This window comes from Diabrotica virgifera, chromosome 8 (genome assembly GCF_917563875.1).
Source record: "Diabrotica virgifera virgifera chromosome 8, PGI_DIABVI_V3a".
In the NCBI taxonomy this organism is placed as follows: domain Eukaryota; kingdom Metazoa; phylum Arthropoda; class Insecta; order Coleoptera; family Chrysomelidae; genus Diabrotica; species Diabrotica virgifera.
The window spans coordinates 93,927,247-93,952,006 of record NC_065450.1 but is presented as its reverse complement, the minus strand read 5'-3'; the positions used below and the strand labels follow the sequence as shown (position 1 = coordinate 93,952,006).

General features: G+C 33.8%; 2 protein-coding genes across 2 annotated transcripts in view; both read left to right on the top strand.

Moving 5' to 3' along the window:
- Nucleotides 1–5,839, top strand: part of LOC126890773 (WD repeat-containing protein 55 homolog) — an 18,500-nt gene extending 12,661 nt beyond the window's left edge. Inside the window, exons 2-3 of the mRNA XM_050659961.1 lie at nucleotides 1,977–2,151; nucleotides 5,305–5,839. Coding sequence (XP_050515918.1) covers nucleotides 1,977–2,151; nucleotides 5,305–5,797 — 668 coding nt within the window. The 3' untranslated portion in view covers nucleotides 5,798–5,839. The remainder of the gene's footprint in view (nucleotides 1–1,976; nucleotides 2,152–5,304) is intronic.
- A 17,670-nt stretch (nucleotides 5,840–23,509) lies between these two features.
- The window catches only part of LOC126890587 (programmed cell death protein 10), a 63,128-nt gene continuing 61,877 nt past the window's right edge, over nucleotides 23,510–24,760 (top strand). The window contains exon 1 of the mRNA XM_050659653.1: nucleotides 23,510–23,958. Coding sequence (XP_050515610.1) covers nucleotides 23,887–23,958 — 72 coding nt within the window. The 5' untranslated portion in view covers nucleotides 23,510–23,886. The remainder of the gene's footprint in view (nucleotides 23,959–24,760) is intronic.

Sequence of the window (24,760 nt, the reverse complement as noted above, 5' to 3'; positions counted from 1 at the left end):
ATTTTTTTCATATATCGAAAACTCTTAGAGATTTTTTATTGAAAATGGACATGTGGAATTTTTATGGCAGCAACATCTTAAAATAAAATGAAAGTGAAGTTTGTGCACCCCATAAAATTTTATGGGGGTTTTGTTCCCTTAAACCCTCCCAAACTTTTGTGTACGTTCCAATTAGATTATTATTGTGGCATCATTAGTTAAACACAATGTTTTTAAAACTTTTTTGCCTCTTAGTACTTTTTTGATAAGCCAGTGTTTATCGAGATATTTTGAATATTAGTCGAATCCATCACATATTTGTATATGGTTAAGTATGTTATACAGTGAGCACGTAAAGGTTGGAATAAATTCATTTTCTAGAGAATGGACAATTTTGGAAAAGAATCCCGAAACAGGTCAATTTTTATTTTTAAATTACGACTTTTTTGCATACATATCATACTAGTGACGTCATCCATCTGGGCGTGATGACGTCATCGATGATTTTTTTAAATGTGAATAGGGGTCGTGTGATAACTCATTTGAAAGGTAATTTAATTCTCTATTCAGTAATATAAACATTTACATAATTATTTGTACAGGGTGCCCAAGAAAACATTTTTTTAATTTAATTTATTGACAAAAAGAAGAATGCATGTAATTTATTTAATCCAAAATACATTTTACTGCTCTCAGAAAACAGAAAAAATGTTTATTTGAAAAATATTCATTGCTTTTCGCTTAAACTAAATGTTCAAACTGTCCAGAGGAAGGTGGGTGGCGGCTTTGATATTGAATTTAAGCAAAAAACAATATTTATTTGTCAAATAAACATTATTTCCTGTTTTTTGATAGCAGTAAAATGTATTGTGAGTTAAATAAATTACACACATTCTTCTTTTTATGTCAATAAATTTAATTCAAAAAATTTTTTTTGGACACTCTGTATAAATAAATATGTTAATGTTTATATTACTGAATAGAGAATTAAATTACCTTTCAAATGAGCTATCACACGACCCCTATTCTCATTTAAAATTTTTTTAAGATGACGTCATCACGCCCAGATGGGTGAAGTCACTAGTATGATACATATGCCAAAAAGTCGCAATTTAAAAATAAAAATTGACCTGTTTTGGGATTTTTTTCCAAAATCGTCCATTATCGAGAAAATGAATTTATTCCAACCTTTACGTGCTCACTGTATACACACCTGTTAATAATCTGAAAATTTATTTATAACTTACATTTTTAGGTATATTTTGAAAAAGAAGCCACATCTCGATAAAAGGTGACTTATCATAAAAAGATTAAGAGGCAAAAAGTTTTAAAAACACTGTGTTTAACTAATGGTACCACAATAATAGTTTAATTGGAACGTACACAAACATTTGGGTGGTTTAAAGGAACAAAATCCCCCTAAAATTTTTATGTAAATATATTAAAAAAGAACCCGCATCTCGATAAAAACTGGCTTATCGAAAAAATACTAAGAGGCAAAAAAGTTCTAAAAACGTTGTGTTTAAATAATGACACCACAATAATGAATTAATTGGAAGGTACACAAAAGTTTGGGGGGGTTTAAGGGAACAAAATCCCTTATAAAATTTTATGGGGTGCATAAACTTTACTATAATTTTGTTTTAAGATGTTCCTGCCATAATAATGATACATGTCCATTTCCAATAAAAAATCTCTAATAGTTTTCGATATATTGAAAACAATCGATTTTCATTTTGTAACTTCAAAGGGCTGTAACTTTTTTATCAGCACATTTGTACTAAGGTAAGTTAGGTTCAACCGAACTATTTTGACTCCAGAATGTGTGGTATAATTTATGACCAATCTTTTCGGGACACCCTGTATAACTTTATAAATTAATTATTGTTGATATTTACTTGTAAAACAAGTTTTCTTGGGAGCAATTGCTAATGACATGTTAATGACACTGATAATGGGTTTATTGTTTGTAAGTTTTTTAAACCTTTTAATTGTAGGGGATGATGATGGTATGATAAAACTTTGGGATATGAGAGAGAAATCTGATAAACAAATATACAAAACAAAGAAAAATGAGGATTATATTAGTGATATGGTAACAAATGATGCCAAAAATTACCTAGTCTGTTCCAGTGGAGATGGTTCCATTATAAGTATAGATTTACAAAACAGGTAAATAATTTTGGAAATACAATTATTAGCAATTATTCTTCTTATTCAGCCCTGTGATGAATCACTCACGTTAAATATAACGTAAAGTTATCCTGTAGTTAAGTTATAATCCTTGAATTGGTGTGATTTATCATATTTAACTTAACTACTTGCGTTATTTCTTGACAGTTCTTGGATTATCTGATACATCAATAGTCACTTTATAATGCGACGTTAAACTTCAAGTTATGAGATAACTCTGTAGTTATGTAAAGATGTGTAAGGTTAGGTTGATCTTTTGCAGGGGCGAACACTGCTTCAGGTTGTCCTAGGATTTTGTGCGTCATGTTATTAATTTAATATCAAATATAAAGCAGTACAAAATTAAAAATATCAAAAAAATAGACCTCAAATAACAATTAAAAGCCGTAGGTAATAATAAAATTAAAACTTTAAATAAAATTGAAAAGTAAAGCTAATAATTTAAGAATAGAAGGGTAATACAATTTTTAAAATCATACAAAAATCAAATCGAGATAATTGTTGAATATAAGTTGAAATAAACATAGAACCATATTTACTTACATATATGCAGTGTTGCCAGAGAAATTTTTGTAAATGCAATAAATTGAGCAGGGACTGTATATGCAGTGTTGCCAGAGAAATTTTTGTAATTGCACTGGAATGACTGGAGTAGTGACACACAATGTACTAAACCAACACATTTTGTACAAAAACTTAAAAAACATCGTTTAATGTTATTTGAAGCAAAGGACCCCGCACAAACCTTATGGAAAATAGGTCCCAGTGGATTTCGTTCATACTTTGGGAAAATACTCTTTGAAGCATCCTAATAAAAAGTTCTCATGGGCACAACTCAATCCTATGAAGGATTTTCAAGATATAGAGGTCCAAACTCGGAAAATTATAAGATTTACGGGGTATTCCAATTCCGTGAATTACTGGTTATTTGGCAACATGTAGAAGTTTGGATCAAGAAAAGTACTAGTAGTCTAGGATTTTTTCCTGGCTATCCAATGGCGACCTTTACATTGACCTTGACCTTCAACGGACGTCATCTTCTAGAGTTTCGAGGGTTTTAGACATTTAATTGATATAAACAGATTACTCATGGGTTTTTGGGATCTCAAAACACGAATATGCCACCAGAATTGCCCTCCGGATGACGTGGTGGCTAGGGCCACTGCAAGGGACGTCATCTTCTAGAGTTTCGATGGTTTACGGCATTTAATTGATGCAAATGAATTACTGGAGGGTTTTTTGAGGTCGCTAAACACGAATATGCCACCAGAACCGACTCCCGGAGCATTTGGTTTCCAAGGTCAATGAAAGAGGCTCCTGGAGTTTCGAGGGTCTTTGGTACTACATTGATGCAAACGGATTAATTATAGGTTTTTGGGGTTGCTGAACACGAATACGTGATCGTATTGTGCCGTAGGCACAATGTGATTCGTGGGTCGGATCTGATAGTGTATGCATGTTCAAACAACCTCAAAAACCTAAGAGTAATCCATTTGATTCCTCCGAAACTCCAGAAGTTAACCTGTCTTAGGCACCAGGTGCTCCTGTGTCTGTGCTAATCACGTATTCGTGTTCAGCAACCCCAAAAACCTTTAACTAATCCGTTTGCATTAATATAGTACCTAAGACCCTCGAAACTCCAGGAGCCCCTTTCATTGACCTTGGAAATCAGGTGCTCCGGGAGTCGGTTCTGGTGGCATATTCGTGTTTAGCGACCTCAAAAAACCCTCCAGTAATTCATTTGCATCAATTAAATGCCGAAAACCATCAAAACTCTAGAAGATGACGTCCCTTGCAAAGGCCCTGGCCACCACGTCATCCGGAGGGCAATTCTAATGGCATATTCGTGTTTAGCGATCCCAAAAACTCATGAGTAAGCTGTTTATATCAATTGAATGCCGAAAACCCTAGAAACTCTAGAAGATGACGTCCGTTGAAGGTCAAGGTCAAAGTAAAGGGCGCCATTGGATAGCCAGGAAAAAATCATAGACTACTAGTACTTTTCCTTGATCCAAACTTCTACATGTTGCCAAATAACCAGTAACTCACGGAATTGGAATACCCCGTAAATCTTATAATTTTCCGAGTTTGTACCTCTATATCTTGAAAATCCTTCATACGATTGAGTTGTGCCCATGAGAACTTTTTATCAGGATGCTTCAAAGAGTATTTTCCCAAAGTATGAACGAAATCCACTGGGACCTATTTTCCATGAGGTTTGTGCGGGGTCCTTTCTTATATCACAAAATTTTAGGTTTTTACTTTAGAATACTTTAGTATCAAAAGTTTAGTTATTTGTATCAAATTGGTACAATTGTACCAACTCTGGTAACGCTGCTTTTATGGGTATCTTCCCATCCTGTCATCCTGTGCCAAGTTCCGATCAATCTCTCGCACTCACATAACGGTGACGGATACATTACATGAAATTTATGTAAATAGTTATGGAGATAGTTATCCGTTATAGTTATCATAACTTTAATGCAAATTTTATCACAGGGCTGATTGCCTCTTTAGATACTATTTATTTTAATCAATAATTTGGCAGCTACATTTAACTCAAAGCATACTTTATAAGTTCTCAAGATGTAGGTGTAAATTAAAAAGTTATTAACTGATCTTACTCGTAAATACAATTTGACTAAAAATTAATTTGGTACAAGAAAGTTGCTAGGGTAAGAAAATTACTGTGATAGATTTTAAAATTAGTTGTATATTTAATTTAATAATAGATGTACCTATGCATATTGCTTCGTTTCCAAGATAAGGGGTATTGAAATTTTTCTTACAAACTGACGATTTATTGATTGCTCTAAAACCGGTTGAGATATGCAAACGAAATTTGGTGAGTTTTAAGAGGTAGTTATTGCGCATTTTTTGAGATACAATTAAGAATTTTATATTCACCATTGGCGAGCATACGGGTTATATGACCGGTAATTGACGGGTAATTGAAAAAAAAAACAAATAAAAATTATTTGAGGAATTAGATGTTAAAATAAAATTGAATACAAAAAAAACAAGTTATCTTTTTCATTAGAGGTTTACAAGTTTTATTTAAAAAGCTGTTGTATTTTTGACTCTTTGTATTATTTGCATAATATAATAATATATAACTTTCATTTGTTTTAGAAAAATTCATATGCAGTCTGAAGAATATGAGGAAGAATTGACATGTTTGGGAACATTCAGGACAGAAACAAAACTTGTTTCAGGATCATCTAAGGGTAAACTGTTTGTCTACAACTGGGAAGAATTTGGTCTTCATAGTGATATTTTCCCAGGCCCAAAAACATCCATAAATTCTCTTGTGCCTATCACAGAAAATATTGTAGTTACTGCTTGTGAGGATGGAAATCTTAGGGCTACACATCTTTTCCCACATAGACATTTGGGCATTGTGGGTCAGCATGATTTATCTATTGAAAACGTGGACATTTGTAATACAGGGCAGTTTATAGCATCAAGTAGTCATAACAATGATATCAAGTTTTGGAATATACAATATTTTGAAGATTTTGAGAAAATCAATCACAAAAAATACAATAAAAAGAAGGAACTAAGGAATAATCTACCATCTTCTAATATAAAAAATGCTTCAGATTTCTTTAGTGGACTTTGTTGATTTTACTGTAATTTTGTATATAAATAAAATTATTTATTTGTATACAGTGCGTTTTATTGGTTTTTATATTTCTTATAAACAACACAAACTATACATACTCTAGACCAGGGGTTACCAATTATGTTCCCTGATGGTCCGTTCCGGAAATCTATGACACTTCCGGTGTCCGGATTTAATACAATATGTGTCTGGTTGTTCTGATTCGGTGTATTTGCGGATTATTATTAAACAATATCCCTATAAACAAATCAGAAGGGTGCCGGCCGAAATTTTTGAACAGAAATTGTTTAACAATAATTTTTTGTTAACAAATTTAAACCATCACCTTTTTTGTCCCCGAAAATATGTTTTCAGCATTTTTGGGTCATCTAAACAAAAAAGATCTGTTATGTTTCTCAATACTTTATAGATTTCGAGTTATAAGCGATTTAAAATCTGAAAAATACAAAAATAAGTATTTTCGAAGCTTGAAAACTCATGTGTAAATTATTATTTTTGAGGTGTCAAGTGCCTAAATTGAAGTTTAAACATTTAAATTATTTTTAATTGTTAATTATGCACATCCACTCGACCCTTAGCCGCCGTGGCGGCGGGTCGCACTATATGCTGAGTATCGCACTATATGATTGGCTTATTTAATTAGCACATTGGCAATAACTAATTGAATAGATCAGCGTTTTTTAACTAGTGGGTCGCGAATGGATTTCAGGTGGGTCGCGGCATGGCTCTTACAGTAGCTGATTAGCATACAGACCGGTTTTCTCCCACTCGCTCTCCTTTACTCGGACCCAAACACTCGGTTCTTGTTCTCAGTCTGGTATTTGCCCAAGTAATAACATACGACAGTGGCTTGATACTCTTTCTAATGCTGTTTTCGTTTAAAATTAGTTTAAAAGTTTTCACTACTTTTGAAATTTGCCTGAAAAATGGGTCTTGTGCAATCTACTGGCGAAGGTGATCTTATTCGTCCATCTTCTAGCAATCTAGCAGTATTTTGAAATGTTAAGAAAGGAAAGAAAATATTACGAAAATATTGTCCTGAATACCTTTAATGCGCTTTCACGTTCATATGTACGGAAGAAGAACCACAACGTACTCCTTTTTTTTTTCGAAACCTTGGTTAAGCGAACGGCTCCACGAGCGACAAGTTTACGCCAGCAGTAGCCGTAAAACGAATTTAACGTTCCGCGGAACGGAATAGGAATAGCCGAACTGAACCGACTACAGGACTTATGCGTAGTCGGTTCAGTTCGGCTATTCCGTTCCGCGGAACCTTAAGTTCGTTTTACGGCTACTGCTGGCGTAAACTTTTCGCTCGTGGAGCCGTTCGCTAAACCTTTAAAAAGTATGAAACCTTCAAAAATTCATTTCAACCACATTTCAACTAGATATCTAGAAACCTTAAATAAAACCTTTGATGTTTTTCAAAGAACTGAAAAGTTTTCAAAAAATACCCCTATCCAACACTACAGTGAAACGTCGAATCAAGAGAATGTCTGTTAACGTAAAGGAGAGTTTAATATCTGCTATGAAAGAAAATGCCTTTTATTATTTACAATTAGACGAAAGTACACATATTGCTAACAAAGTTAATTTGTTATGCTTAGTAAGGTTTAGTTTCAATGGATCAGTTGAAGAAGAAATGTTATTTTGCCACACACTAAACCAGTGGCGGCTTGTCCTGTGAGGCAGTGCCTCACCAGTATATCAATCGACTATTTACGTTATTTTATAATAAGTTTTTTAAATATAATTTAGCTTTTTGAAATTTCCTAAATAACTTTATTTTTATGAAAACAATTAAAATCGGTACGGCCCTGACTCTTTATCTTTGTATCCGTCTTCCACGTGCCAGTATTATATGCATCATGCATCTCATTCCAACTTTCTCAAATCATTACAGATGAGGCTTGCTTCAAACCTCCTTGTCTAGCATACTACCATTTCTTAAAATGGGACAGTAAAAGCGGCTGAAAAGCGGCAAAATTTGAAAAATGTGCCACCAATTCTGGGAACGAAATTCATTCATCCTTGAGGCATGCTTCAAACATGTGTTTTTTTAGTTATGAAGGTAGGTACTTGATAGTTCAGAGAAATAAGGAAAAAAATATCCTGTTGGTGACACAACCCCCTCCAGACCGAAACCAAATTTTTTGAGTAGTATGGACATCTATAATAATAACCTATATGTTTCCTGCAGCCGATTTTGATGATATACATAGTTATAAACAAATGAAAATCAAAATACGGTACATTTTCGCTTTTTTCGTCTATAACCAAAATGTTTTTTTAAACAAATTTGAGAGTGAGAAACTCATAAATCATATAAAAAAACTTCAATATGGCGTTCGCTGAATATGTCTATCCTTTTTGGTTGCTTAGAAAATTGCTAAATAAATCATAAATTTTGAGTTTTTATAAATATTCATAACTTATGTAAAAATTAACTTAGAACGTTCTTATTACACGGAATGCTGAGACTTCTGGTGCTTAAATCATACCCTAAATTTTAAAGCAATTGGTCAAATAGTTTAAAAGGTATTTAATTTGTTTATCCCAAATTAATTTTTCTTGCAATGCTATAAGTCAGAAAATGATGAAGTTACACTAATACTTTGGATAGTTTATGAAAGAAGAAGATTTATACTATTAATTTAGTTAAAAAAAATGACAAAAATAATTCTAAATACTGCAAAATTATTATGCAAAAACATGTGAATTAAAAAAAGGGGAGCTAACTTCGTCCCTAATTGTCCTAGGACAATTGTTTTTCTTTCTAAATGTGTATAAAAATTCAGTCTTTCCAAATATGAAAAAATAATTTTTCTACGGGTGACGGTTAAAAGGTTATTCTAATTGTTTATAAGTAAGCAAAAAATCGACGTGTTTTTGCAAAATAATTTTTCACTGTTTAAAATTACTTTTTGTCATTTTTTTTTTAATTAAGTCAATAGTATAAATGTTCTTCTTCCATAATCTGTCAGAAGTCTTACTATAACCTCATAATTTTCTGACTTATAGTGTTGCAAAAAAAATTAATTTGGAATAAACAAATTAAATAACTTTTAAACTATTTGGCCAATCGCTTTGAAATTTAAAATATAATTTAAGCACCAGAAGTCTCAGCAATTCGTGTAATAAGAAGGTTCTAAGTTATTTTTTACATAAGTTATGAATATTTATAAAAACTCAAAATTTATTATTTATTTTGCAATTTTCTAAGCAACTAATAAGGATAGACATATTCAGCGAGACATATTCATAGAGTTTCTTACCCTCAAATTTGTTTAAAATGCTTAACTTTTTGGTTATAGACGAAAAAAGCGAAAATTTACCGTTTTTGATCTTCATTTGTTTATAACTATGTACCTATACGGTCTGAGCTTCGCTGGTGTCGCTCCTGGCGGATTACTAATTCAACTTTCACCGGTAATTTTTAAATTTATTATTTAATTGTTATCGCTTAATATTTACAACGCTAAAAAGTAATTAAATTGTAATACTTCGGATACTTTCACAATTATCGTGTAGATGGCGCTAAGATTAATATAGATTAATTTATAATCAGATATTACGGAGCATTAAAAAACGTAAATTCAGTATTTAAAACGTAAGTATATTTAAGGTAAAAATATATACCACAGCTTTGACCAACTAGTATTTTTTATAATTAATGTTTTTAATTTTAAATTAATTACTTTGACATTTATGTCAAATTTCCGGTAATCGTTTACAGACTTGCCACTACTGGCGCTCGCGAATTTATAAATATCCCCTCTACGTACGAGCTCACAGCGTATATCATCAAAATCGGCTGCAGGAAACATAAAGGTTATTAATATAGATGACATTAATACTCAAAAAATTTGGTTTCGGCCTGGAGGGGGATGAGAAAAATCTTATTTCTGTGGACTATGACCTTGCTTCCCTTATTTGCTATGGACGCTTGTATTGTAGTTTTGTAAAGTATTTTTAGATATAGTTTTATATTAGTTTAGAAGTTTAGATTATGTTTAGAAGATTTTATCAATGTCATAGGTACTGGCTGTGTGGCATTTATTAATGCCAGTTAGACAAATAAATAAAAAATTTAGAAATCATGCTTTCTTTTATAATGCGTTATTTTCTTATAAGTACGCTTTTATAAAAAAAAAACATAAAATAAAATACCAAAAAAACGAAGTTTAACTCTTAGTTTACTTAACATAAAAATCAATCTTATAATGTAACGGTAATTTGCTTACTTGCTTGTTTGTGTTTCCCTATATTCAATACATTTACAATATAAGATTGGTTCTAAAATGAAATTATCACGTGTTTATGGGTATATTGTTTGCGTACAATAATTTCATTTTGGCAACTGATTATATTAACAGAATCAGTTGTATGTATCAGAATGTAAAGTTTTCTTAATATGGCTGTACAATGCTGATGAGAACAAGGAAGGGCGAAACATCTGATTCATATTGGTTTGATATGTGGTATATAGTAATTATTTTTAGCTAAAAAACAGCCCCGATGAGTGTGAACCTGTTGGAGGCTTAGAGCTTTCGTTGCTATTCTTTTGCGAATAAAATTGTTATTTAATATTTTAACATCATTTGCAAGCATTAAAATAAATACGGCGCCGTTCTGTAGACGCCCTAGCGAGGGTTCGGCTACCCGGACAAATAATCTCCACAAATTTTTTTGGACAATGGCAATGTTTTGAACATAGTTATTCAAATCAGAGTGTGCAAAAAATTTAAGCAAATAATATTGGAACATGATTCTCACAGCATTACCTCATTTCCCATTTCTTCCACGATTTTTGAAAAAACTCGCACTCTTTTGTTACGTAAAATTTGAAGTTTTTGATATGGAATTGGAATTCAAAATAACTCTATTAGTCCAGAAAGCCACTGCGCATCCGCTAGGCAAAATATTCTAATTCGGATTTTTTGCACAATCTTACTCAAAAAGGACTCCTTTTAACAAATTTGCATGTTGCCAGGACCAAATGGTGGTCAAAAATTTTTTAAACGTTTTTTTTTTTGTTTTTTTCCTAAAATTATTTTTTTTGCATGGAACAAAGTTTTTTTTATGTTTTTTGGATCCTTCCAAACAGAAAAGGTCTTTAGTGATTTTTCTCTAAAAATGATAGTTTTTGACATATAAGCGATTAAAAATTGAAAAATTGCAAAATCGCCCATTTTTAACGCTCAAAAACTATGTGAAAAACTGAAAACTTGAATGTTGCCAAGGTAGGTAGATATTCTTTAAACATCGATTGATGAAATCTCAAAGAGTTTTTTGCAATATAATATTCAAAGCTCCTTTGTTTTTAATTTCTAATCACGCGTGCGCGACACTATTTTCCACCGTTGCATGTGTATGCAGTATGGCGCAAATGAAAGGAATAAATTCGTTATTTCGTAAACCGGCTACTTGAAGAAAAAAAACCCGAAACAGGTCGATTTTTATTTTTAAGTTATGATATTGTGGCATGTATGGTATACTAGTGACGTCATCCGTCTGGGCGTGATGACGTAATCGATTATTTTTTTAAATCAGACTAGGGGTCGTGTGGTAGCTCATTTGAAAGGTTCATCAATTCTCTATTCAGTAATGTAAACATTTACATAATTATTTATACAGGGTCTCCAAAAAATTTTTATTAAATTAAATTATTTGACAAAAAAGAATTAGAAGGACACCCTGTATAAATAATTATATAAATGTTTATATTACTAAATAGAGAATTGAAGAACCTTTCAAATGAGCTAGCACACGACCCCTATTCTCATTTAAAAAAATCATCGATTACGTCATCACGGCCAGATGGATGACGTCACTAGTATATCATATATGCCATAATATCGTAACTTAAAAATACAAATCGACCTGTTTCGGGATTTTTCCTTAAAGTCGCCGGTCTACGAAATAACGAATTTATTCCTTTTATTTGCACCATACTGTCGGTGGAAAATAGTGTCGCGCACGCTTGATTATCAATTAAAAAACAAAGGAGTTTTGAATATTGTATTGCAAAAAACTCTTCGGGATTTCATGAATCGATGTTTAAAGAATATCTACTTACTTTGGAAACATTCAAATTTTAACTTTTTCACATAGTTTTTGAGGGTTAAAAATGGCCGATTTCGCAATTTTTCAATTTTTAATCGCTTATACGTCAAAAACTCATTTTTAGAGAAAAGTCACTAAAGACCTTTTCTGTTTGGAATGATTCAAAAAATCTAAAAAAACTTTGTTGCATGCAAAAAAAATAATTTTAGGAAAAAAACAAAAAAAAAACGTTTAAAAAATTTTTGACCACCTTTTGGCCCTGGCAACATGAAATTTTGTTAAAAGGAGTCCTTTTTGAGTAAGATTGTGCAAAAAATCCGAATTAGAATATTTTTCCTAGCGGATGCGCAGTGGCTTTCTGGACTATATACATTATACACTGAGGCTGAAAGCATCTGAGTCGATCGCATTCACGGGAAAGCTTTTAGAGAACTAATCGGAAGAAAATATTTCTTAAGGATTTTCTGTCCGGAATTTTTTGTGGGGATATTTTGTCTAAATAATTTGTGGAGATTATTTGCCCGGGATTTTTTGTGGGGTATTTTTTGTCCGGGGATTATTTGTCTGGGGATTTTTGTCCAGGGATTTTTTGTCCGGGATTATTTGTCCTAGCGTTATGACGTCACAAAATCGACCTTCCGGTCATTAAAGAAAAGCTAACCATCATAATAAAATTCCTCGGGTATAGTGTGCCTCACCACCTTCTACTATCACTAGCCGCCCCTGCCCTAAACATCACTACAACTGGCCAAGACATTTTAGATTCCTTGGATAGTTTTATTCGCGAAAATGGAATTAATTGATCCAAATGTGTCATGATTACAACCGATGGAGGTCAGGGATGGGTCACGAATATGAAAAAACCTCGGAAGGTGGGTCGCCAGACATAAAAAGGTTGGGAACCATTGGAATAGATGAATAAATTATTTTAAAGAAACTATGTCAATAATATAAAATTTTAATAAATGTCAAATAATATTTGTTGGGAATTTTTCGCATACCTATTGAGCATGAAGGCTTTAAGGGGCCCCTCCTAACGTCGCCCCCTCCCTCCCACCCCCGCCTTGCGGGCCACTCAGCTACGCCACTGGCGAGGCCCCATTAATGCGTTGCGACGTCACAACGGAACAACGCATTATATGCCACACCTGCCTTGCGATGACAGTGCCATGTGCCATCGAAGAACACCGTTGTATAATTACTAGGGCTCAGTGGAGGCTGTTCTTCAGATAAGGGAAACACCAAATAGCAATTCGAGAGTTTATTTATAAGACCGACACTAAGGGTTATTACCCCGGGAGAACTTTGAATACTGACTTGTTACTTGTACACGCTTTAGTTGAAGACACTAATGATACTACATATTGGTTGAAGTTAAGGCCACCTCTGGCCTGGTTGAAGTGATTCTTGAGAATGATTCTAAATGTGCATTCTTTCTCAGCGGTGGCACTTAGTATTGGTGTCAAGCCACGCTCTGGGTATATTTACAAATAATTGAGAACAAAGAAATATATTTGATCATCAAATTAAAATGCAATTGCCCGAATTATTGTTTACAATTTACAATTCGTGAACTAAATTAGAAACCCGTACATGTAATTATACCATAACAAATTGGCTCATGTGATGTACGGGATGATAAAAATATACTGTTAAATATCGGACATGAATAATGAATGTTTGAGATTTGACATACTGCCCGGGCGAAATAAGTAATAACGGATGATTCAGTGCTCAAAGTTTACAATGATACTGATACAGTATTTTACAATGATAGGTTAATATAATATGTGATGTAAAGACACTAGTCTTTGAACAAATAATACTTTTCCAACTGCAACACCTTAGGTAATAAATCAAAGTTAAATCTGAATCAGAATTAAATCAATAACATTCAAATCAAAGTTTAGATTAGGTAAAGGTAAATAAAGTTAAAACGCAACGAAATTGAAAATGTTTGTTCATTTTTGATTTACATTTACTCTGTGTGGAGTATGAAGGGAACCAGTCTCGTTGGAACTTTACCGCGCTGAGCAGATGTGACGTGAATTGTAAATTGTAGAATTCCCTCATCTTCCTTAGTCTCAGCATCCGTATGGCTTGCAAATTGTAGAAGCCTCGGAGGTGTAACCAGAGAAGGTTCCCATTGTTTTCATTCTGGTGGGATATGTTATATGCCATTAGAGTGAAAACTTAGTCTTTTGCTAGCAGTTGCCGCTAGGGCATCTATGCCATTTCGTTCGTTGCAATTCGGGACTGCACGCTGGGGTTTGTTTTGGTTGGATCAGGGAGGGCAGCATATGTGCCTCCTGATGAGAGACTAATAAGTTTCGAAACCGGTAGAGGTGCTTGCAGCACTCTCTGATTGGACTGGAATATGGTTCGGCTGTATTTTCGTTTTGCAACGAAATTGAAAATGTTTGTTCATTTTTGATTTACATTTACTCTGTGTGGAGTATGAAGGGAACCAGTCTCGTTGGAACTTTACCGCGCTGAGCAGATGTGACGTGAATTGTAAATTGTAGAATTCCCTCATCTTCCTTAGTCTCAGCATCCGTATGGCTTGCAAATTGTAGAAGCCTCGGAGGTGTAACCAGAGAAGGTTCCCATTGTTTTCATTCTGGTGGGATATGTTATATGCCATTAGAGTGAAAACTTAGTCTTTTGCTAGCAGTTGCCGCTAGGGCATCTATGCCATTTCGTTCGTTGCAATTCGGGACTGCACGCTGGGGTTTGTTTTGGTTGGATCAGGGAGGGCAGCATATGTGCCTCCTGATGAGAGACTAATAAGTTTCGAAACCGGTAGAGGTGCTTGCAGCACTCTCTGATTGGACTGGAATATGGTTCGGCTGTATTTTCGTTTTGCAACGAAATTGAAAATGTTTGTTCATTTTTGATTTACATTTACTCTGTGTGGAGTATGAAGGGAACCAGTCTCGTTGGAACTTTACCGCGCTGAGCAGATGTGACGTGAATTGTAAATTGTAGAATTCCCTCATCTTCCTTAGTCTCAGCATCCGTATGGCTTGCAAATTGTAGAAGCCTCGGAGGTGTAACCAGAGAAGGTTCCCATTGTTTTCATTCTGGTGGGATATGTTATATGCCATTAGAGTGAAAACTTAGTCTTTTGCTAGCAGTTGCCGCTAGGGCATCTATGCCATTTCGTTCGTTGCAATTCGGGACTGCACGCTGGGGTTTGTTTTGGTTGGATCAGGGAGGGCAGCATATGTGCCTCCTGATGAGAGACTAATAAGTTTCGAAACCGGTAGAGGTGCTTGCAGCACTCTCTGATTGGACTGGAATATGGTTCGGCTGTATTTTCGTTTTGCAACGAAATTGAAAATGTTTGTTCATTTTTGATTTACATTTACTCTGTGTGGAGTATGAAGGGAACCAGTCTCGTTGGAACTTTACCGCGCTGAGCAGATGTGACGTGAATTGTAAATTGTAGAATTCCCTCATCTTCCTTAGTCTCAGCATCCGTATGGCTTGCAAATTGTAGAAGCCTCGGAGGTGTAACCAGAGAAGGTTCCCATTGTTTTCATTCTGGTGGGATATGTTATATGCCATTAGAGTGAAAACTTAGTCTTTTGCTAGCAGTTGCCGCTAGGGCATCTATGCCATTTCGTTCGTTGCAATTCGGGACTGCACGCTGGGGTTTGTTTTGGTTGGATCAGGGAGGGCAGCATATGTGCCTCCTGATGAGAGACTAATAAGTTTCGAAACCGGTAGAGGTGCTTGCAGCACTCTCTGATTGGACTGGAATATGGTTCGGCTGTATTTTCGTTTTGCAACGAAATTGAAAATGTTTGTTCATTTTTGATTTACATTTACTCTGTGTGGAGTATGAAGGGAACCAGTCTCGTTGGAACTTTACCGCGCTGAGCAGATGTGACGTGAATTGTAAATTGTAGAATTCCCTCATCTTCCTTAGTCTCAGCATCCGTATGGCTTGCAAATTGTAGAAGCCTCGGAGGTGTAACCAGAGAAGGTTCCCATTGTTTTCATTCTGGTGGGATATGTTATATGCCATTAGAGTGAAAACTTAGTCTTTTGTAAATAAAGTTATTGAGTGGGATATATGTTTCAATGTGTTAAGAATAATATTATTATTGTATTCTCTTATTATTATAATCGTATTGTTGGATTGTAAGAAATTTTATTATTAATATTATCGAATTGTGCTACGAGCTCTCGGATTATTTTTACGTAGATATATTTAATTGTAGTTTATGTCATCCAAGCAACTCTACTAGTTTAGTGTTTGCTGTGCTTGCTGAATCTCGATCTGTTTATGTTTTGTAACATACTCGAATTATATTACTTCAAGTAAACATATTATGTAGGTTAATAATGAAGGTCGTGTTTTATTACGAGAAATAAAAAATATTTGATTTTATTATTAGAGGGTTGTATTATTCTGTATTTAATATTCTTATAATTATAGCATTGTGTGTATGAGTTTATGTACTAATTATATTGGTCTCCTTTTTGTATTATTCTTTTGTTCGGTCCATAATTGAAGTACTAAGTTTTCAACCCTGTAGTTGTATACGGGAGTTGTATAAGTTTGTAGAAAGTGTAAAATAATCTAATATAGTTATTAGATTCCTTGGGGCGAGGGAAAAAATTCCTCCATCTGCAGCGTTATAGCTGATTTAATATATATATATATATATATATATATATATATATATATATATATATATATATATATATATATATATATATATATATATATATATATATATATATATATATATATATATATATATTATATATAAAATAGATGAAATAGAGAATGTGGAAAAATCCCCTTACGGACAATTCACACATCCACCATTTCGGGCTGGGAAAAATTTTTCTAATAGAATCAAAGATCCAAAATGTTTTTAAATATATATATATATATATATATATATATATATATATATATATATATATATATATATATATATATATTATGTTATTATTATCAATCAAAGATAGAGTAACAATTTTAATTTTTTAATTATAACGCGGGCACATAAATTTGATACACCCTGTATATTGATTTGTAACTATTTAGTATAAGGTAGCTTTTACGCAGTGGGTCTATCCTAATCAGTTTTTCCCTGAAGACTTAAAGACATTTGTAAACAAAGTGAAGTGAAAATACAATTTATTTCGGATTATGATTTAAAAAGATTGTTTGTTACGGGAAAGGTAAGATCCACAGGTAGCTGTAATTATTAGTTTTTAGAAAAATATAGGTAGAGAGATTTGGAACTTTAAGTCTGTTTGTTTTAATCACAAGAGTATTTGTATAATTTCCGGAAAGTGATTAGGATGAGTAGAAGTATTGTTTGAAAGAATGCTTGGTTTTTCGAATGAAAAAGAGGAATGTGGAAAGAGAAAAGTTTCTGATTTGCTTGGCAATTTGGAATGGGGAAAGGGAAGTTTGAATGTTGAGACAGTTTGGAAAAGAAAGATTCATTGTGTGGTCGGCATCCGAGAAAGGCAGTCGAAAGTTTTCGCGTATAGTTCAGAAGCAAGTACTAGTGGTTGTTTGATAGTGGAGAGTAGCTGAAAAGTGGAACGAGAGACAAATCAAATTGAGAAGAAAAACCTCTTTGATTCTGTAAAGTCCAAGAGAGTAAGTTACAAGAACTATAGTTATTAAAATTATTTGTGACACCAAGTAAAAAAGATACTTGGGTATCAGGAGATTATTATTGAGAGAAAGAGAGGAGAGAGTTTTGGAGTTTATTGAACGACTGGTCGAAAGCGGCCTGGCTTGTGTTTTGGAGAAATAGTTGCTGGTATGCTGCTGGATCGATGCTGAGAACGGAGAGGGCTTTGATTGGTAGCCTAACATAATCAACAAGGGAGAGCTGTTTGGGTCAAGAGGAGACATCATTGTGTGTGAATCAAAAAGGTCAGTCAATAACTTATGTGATAGATGTTCTTTATAATCAGAAGTTAAAATATTTGCGTAAAAGCATATGAATTAAGGTTCCAACATTTCAATAATTTAATAGGAAGTATAAGTAGTTTTGCAAATACCTAAATTTGTTTGTTTAGCTTACTTTATAAATGGTATCAGGAACAGGCGATAAATATTTGTTTAAATTAGATTAATTATATGGTAAAAGTTTCATTTGGACAATCATGCCCACAGGATTTAATGATAGATTTTCAGAGCATTGCTTTTGATAATAAAGGTATTTGTATGTGCTTATTTATGATTTTTCTGTTTATTTCCTTTTCCTATTTTATCCCGATAAGGATCAACTAAGAGATACTGAAGCCACAAGAAAGGATAAGTATAACCTAAGAGATAATTTTAGTTAATTTTTATGACAAAAAGGCACCCTGAGATTTTTTATTAATTGTTTATGTATGATTTGCGTCAATTCAATAATTAATTAAATAAATACTCAATTAAAATAAAAGTAATAGAAAGCAGATGATAACAATATATATCCTAATTGCATAATTCCCAGTTCCGTTTGCTTATTTCATCCATCATGTAAACAATCCATTGTCGTGTTAAATATGCAGGTCTCAACCGAGTGGGATCCGAATTACCACCCTAAGTCTACCTCTTAGCATCATCTTACACGACTTAGTTTTCAACCCTTAAGGTCAATCCCTATCTAGTTTGCATACATACCCGAAAAAAATTTGCATCAGGCACCTAATTTTCCCGTTGCTCACGGTGGTTGTAAGTCACCTGAGTCCATTGTTTATTTCTTCTTCCTTGTTGAGCTTGCTGTGCTCCTCTTTTTCTCTGTTTCCTATTCTTATTATGATAAGTCCTTCTTTTATATGTTTCATGTTTCTTCATATTTGTATAGTTTCTATATTGATACCTCCTCGTAGAATTTTCTCTTTCCTATTTATTTGTATTTTTATAATTTTTCTTGTTTTCGCTCATTTTAATGTAAGTTTACTCTCGATACATGCTCGTATCACGACGTCCATTTCCTTCTGTATTTCTGTGATTTTTATCACGGTACATCTGCGTGTCCTGTGATTCGTATTCTTTTATATTTCTGTAACTTTTGTCACGGTACGTCTTTGTGTCACGTTTTTTCCTGGCGTTAGTTTTGTTGCAGTTTTTGTTTATGTATGTTTATCTTCTTTTGGAGTTATTTTTGTAATTTTCCTGTATTACATTTTCACGTTCGTTCCGTCAATCGATGTTTTGTATTGAACTGTATTGTTTTGTGTGTGTATTTAGGTATGTGTCCGTTTGGTACACTTTTTCTTCTCCCTCTATACCTACTGTTTCTTCGGTTTTTGGAGTTTTCTGTTTGGTTGGGACGAGTGTTTTGTCACTCTTTGCCCGTTTCGTGTTTTGAGTGAGTAGGCCGCTACTTTCTCGGTCGATACCACTCCTCGTTTCGTGTTTTGAGTGGGTAGGCCGCTACTTTCTCGATCGATACCGCTCCTCGTTTCGTGTTTTGAGTAGGTGGGCCGCTATTTTCTCGGTCGATACCGCTCCTCATTTACTGTTGCTTCGATCACAAGTGTATTTACCTTTTCCATGTATTCTTCATCCTCCTGCAAGTCTTGTTCATATTCTTGCCGTAATAATTCCTCGATTCTTTGTTTTCTTATCTGTATCTCCTTTACTTTTGGTGCTTTTCCTCTTTTCAGGTTTCTTCCATATTCTTCCAGTAGGGTTTTACCCTCAATATATGTCTTAAAGACTTGATCGTAATATTTTGTTTCAAAGTATTTGTCTTTCGTTGCACCTCCCTCTGATAGCCTTTCGTGGTTATTTAAAAATCTTGTCCAATAATCCTCCAACCTATCCTGACGCTCTTTAATATATTGTTGATTTCTTCGAGAAGCAGAATCCTTTTTAAGATTCGATACCTGTTTACATATCTCTGCTCCGATCTCTCCCTGCTTTCCGTATACAGTTTCCATGTTTAAATTTACCTACTTTTATCCAGGAGTAAACAATTTTATACGCTATTAAATGATTTATTTTCAATCAATCTGATTCAACTTGTATATTTATAAACACCTGTAATACTAACCGCTAATTACTGAGGCCTTGAGGTTACGTAATAGAAAAATATGTACTGTTTGACCTTGTAACTAAATCGTCAGTTTACCCTAGGTCAGTTTAAATAATTAGGTGACTGAATTGCAATATTTTGTAGTCACGTAAATACATAAAAAAATGAAAATTCTTAGTTACAATGTGTTAGTAAAATTATGCATGTGTACGTATTTATTAACCTAACTTTCGAATTAAGATAAATGTATAATGTATAATAACTATTTTTAAAGATAACCCCCGTTTATTATTATTAGATAAGTACTTTATGTATAAGTGAAATAATTTAAATTTACATGAAAAATATTGTACAGAATGGACCGTTTGTGAATTTTTAGATATGATATTTAGATATGAATATTTAGCTATGATATACGATGCGTGCAATGTTGGAAAATGTAATCTATTCAAAAACTTACGGTTGTTTTCTTTCCTTGAGCGTTGAGTCGCTCCTCAGGTTGTGGTTTCTGCTCTGGATGTTTTGTGGCTCTCCTGGCTGTAGTTTCTGTTCTGGATGCTCTGCGGCTCTCCTGTTTGTAGTTTCTGTTCTGGATGCTCTGCGACTCTCCTGTTTGTAGTTTCTGTTCTGAATGCTCTGCGGCTCTCCTGTTTGTAGTTTCTGTTCTGGATGCTCTGCGGTTCTCCTGTTTGTAGTTTCTGTTCTGGATGCTCTGCGGCTCTCCTGTTTGTAGTTTCCGTTCTGGATGCTCTGCGGCTCTCCTATTTCTGCTCTCCCGGGCCTAGCGTCGTCTATCTGCTACTGGGTTTGTTTGGTGTGGACTGTTGTCGTAGGTTTATCGAGTCTCGTTTCTACCTCGATGTTCCTTTTTCTCGATGAGAAAATAATGATGAAATAGTGATGTATAATAATCACCACACTCTAACACAACCCGTGCCCTGGAGCCCTTAAGTGACTCGAAGGAGTAAGTTTATAGGCACATGTTGCTTGGTGGAGCTGATTCTAGAGAATGATTCTAAATGTGCATTCTTTCTCAGCGGTGGCACTTAGTATTGGTGTCAAGCCACGCGCTGAGTATATTTACAAATATTGGGAACAAAGAATATAATATGTGATCATAAAATTAAATAATGCAATTGCCCGAATTATTGTTTACAATTTACAATTCGTGAACTAAATTAGAAACCCGTACACATGGCCGCCGAGAGGAATGAGCGGTCCCCGGCAAGAAGTGGCGAACGGCCCCCCGAAAGAAATTGTTCAACTTTTATAGAAATAAAATTATCAATAGTAAAAAAATGTAATAAGAAACATTTTAAATATAAATTTTTATTATTTTAATTTTAATTTTATTTTTTATTTTAACTTTATAAGCTTTATTAAATTTTGATTATATTTATAATAGTGAAAATATTTATAATACAGGTGATTTTACCAAATCATTCTCAATGCACAAAGTTGATAGGCGAGTTAACCAATCCTGTTTCATATGTAGATATCACAGCATTCTTTATGCGGGAAAGAAAACTAAAGGATCTTTTCGCTTCTGCGACTGTCACCGGCAATGTGCAAAATATTCTTAACGCAATAATGACGTTAGGAAATAATGAATCTAATTTGAGATGTTTAATTTTATTAAGTAAAGCTATTGGAGAAATTGCAAGGAAAGACTCAAGGAAGGCGCAGCATAGGTCGAAGAAAAATGTCCTGGCAGAGAAATCTCAGAGAATGGTTTGGATCCAGCTCAACTGAACTCTTTCAGGCTGTAGTGTCAAAAGTTAGAATAGCAATGATGATTGCCAACCTTCTTCGCGGAGATAGCGCGTAAAGAAGAAGATTGGAGAAAGTTGAGATTTACCAATATTATCCTTGTATATCGCTCTCAAATGAAAAATTCCATGTATCAATTCTTCACTGATGTCTTCTTCATAAAACTTGCGCAATATATCAATTTTTTTCTTAATATTCTCGTCATCGTTATCTCGGAATGTCCACAAAATGTTAATTAAACAGCGAATGAATTTCATTTTCCGCATTAAATATTCTGGTTAAATTGCTTATTATTTGACAAAATTAAATATAGTCACAGCGAAATATTGTGTCGGCCTCAAAATTATCAGTCGCATCACTACTGGGCCCAGACAATCGTCAAAAAATCTCACTGGCTTCTTGCGCCGTTTTTCTTTATTTTATGTAAATTCTGGATTTACTCCATATTTGCTGGTAACTAATTTAGATTCTTCAACAATGGAAGACCTGATCCCTTAGATTCTGACCCTTTATATTCTTCAATCGATTTCTGATTTTTTGTAAATCTTCTAGAAGCCTTAATATATTTTTAATCTCCATATCCATATAGTGTGACCAACTAGCCCGAAGAATCCGGGACATGGCCCGAATTACGAAGTTGTGTCCCGGCGTCCCGGACAAGGCTTCCGGGCCATCCGAATTTTCAACGTTTCGGTAAAATTCCATTTTAAAATTTTTAATACATCATTTCTCTAAGAATTCACATCAAATTGAATTGGTGGGACGAAAAAAAGTCGACAATTTCTAGACTGTTATACTAATACCACATCCAAAACGCATGCATTTTATATCGTCGTATTATATAGTTCTACGAAAACTCAAACTCTTGACTTTTTCCGGTTTCTGTATTTTTTAATTATCGTCTTCTGAAAAGACCATTTAAAAACATGAATATCAAATAATGATAATTATATTTTATCCCAAGGTTCAATTTACATGGGAATCCAACATTAGTTGATTTTCTAATTTTTCGTTTTTTGATAACGATTTCCGGATTGGAAGTCGAAACGTCAAAAACTAATAAAAATGTAATTATCATTACAACCCATTCCATCAAAAAAAATTTTGTCAACATAAAAATGTTAAATAATCAATAAAATTATGATATTACAGCTTTATATTTAAAAAAAATGGCCCGATTTTCATTGAAAAGTCCCGGATGTTAGGTAGTTTTTTCAGTCTTGTCCCGAATTCGACTAAATTGGAGTTGGTCACACTATGTATGGGAGTTATCTGACTGCACTGCAGCATTTGACTTCTGTGATTTATTGTCATGTTAAATATAGCCGAGGATTAATTAAACATATTATGGACATTAGTGAAGACAAAAAAAAACGGGACAAAATTACTTCTTTGGTCTGGTCGACGCCGGGCACCTTACCGGCTGTACCGCCCTCTCGGCGGCCCTGCCCGTACATGTAATTATTATATAACAAATTGGCTCATGTGATATACGGGGTGATAAAAATATACTGTTAAATATCGGACATGAATAATGAATGTTTGAGATTTGACACCGTTGTCCGTCGATCCTTTGAAACATCGCAATCGCAAGGCCTAGATTCCGTGCACTGTAGATATCTACATGTCGCTTTCTATCGATATTTGAATATCAAAATATATGAATTTTTAGCTTTAATTGAATTATTTTCTAGTTTTGCTCTAGTTTATCAATTAGAGTATAACCTAGCAAAACTAGAAAATAATTCAATTAAAGCTAAAAATTCAAATATTTTGATATTCAAATATCGATAGAAAGCGACATGTAGATATCTACAGTGCACGGAATCTAGGGGCTGATCGACGATCGACGCAGCGCAACGCACTGACGCAGCGCAACGCACTGATGGGGCCTCGTCCCGATGCGTTGTTCCGTTGCAAACGCAACGCACTAATGGGGCCTCGCTTCTAAATCATCCTCAAAAAATGTATCGTATCGTTTTGTTTAATTTAAAATATGTTTCGAAATACCCTCGTATTTAAAAAGGAGCTAGAAATCACAAAATATACTGGTATTTCAAAAAGAAGAGGACAATGCAATTTGACGTGAGACGTGACGTGACATTTGTTGATAAATTTTTTGTTTTCAGAAATGTTTTTTATATTATCATTCTTATCTTTTCAAGTATAGAATATAGTTGATTAGAATAGTTCAATTCGAGATAATAGGTGAATATAATTATCCTAAAACCAGAAAATATGACAATGGGAGATGAAACTCCAGTGACAACATTAATACTGCCAGTATTAATACGCCCTATTTTATCAGAGGTATGTGGTATGAGTTCAAAGTTTAAACATTTTTTAACAAAGTTAACACTAACATTTTACTTTTTATCAAAAAGAATGAACAAGATATCACCAAAACCTTGTATTAAACTTGTTAATGTATACACAAGGCCAATATAGTTCCTGAACCAGCATGAAAAAGTGATGGTTTATAATAAATAATAATTTCCTTGTGAATCGAAACAAGAGCCGTCTTATCTTAGTTAGTTCAGATAGTGCCAAAAGTGCTGTCACTAGGTTTGACTCTTGTCGGAACTACAACTTATTGTCAACAAGAGTCGAAGTCAAAACTAGTTAGAGCACTTTTGGCACTATCTGAACTGACTAAGATAAGACGGCTCTTGTTTCGATTCACAACGAAATGATTATTTATTATTTTTATTAGTTCTACTCCTATTCTGAGTATGGGAACTAATCTTTGTTGGAATTTTATGGTGCTGGACAGGTGGGTAGTGAGATGCAACTTGATAGATCTCCCTCAGCCTTTTTTGCTCTGGCGATTCGTTGGCTTGCAAATTTTAGAAGCTACGAATGGTGTAACTAAAATATTAGTACTGATAAAGTTTTAATTTTTATATCGATACATTTTTGGCAAAGTAACGTAAGTGACATTTTATGTTTTTCCATTAAACTAAAGCTATTATTGTTTAGAAGGTACTGCCAAAGTGTAATAAGCCTAGAACTAATTCAAACATAATATGTCTAGGCTTACAACACTCCGGCAGTACCTTCTAAACAATAAGAGCGTTTATTTAATGGAAAAACATGATTCGCCAAAAATGTC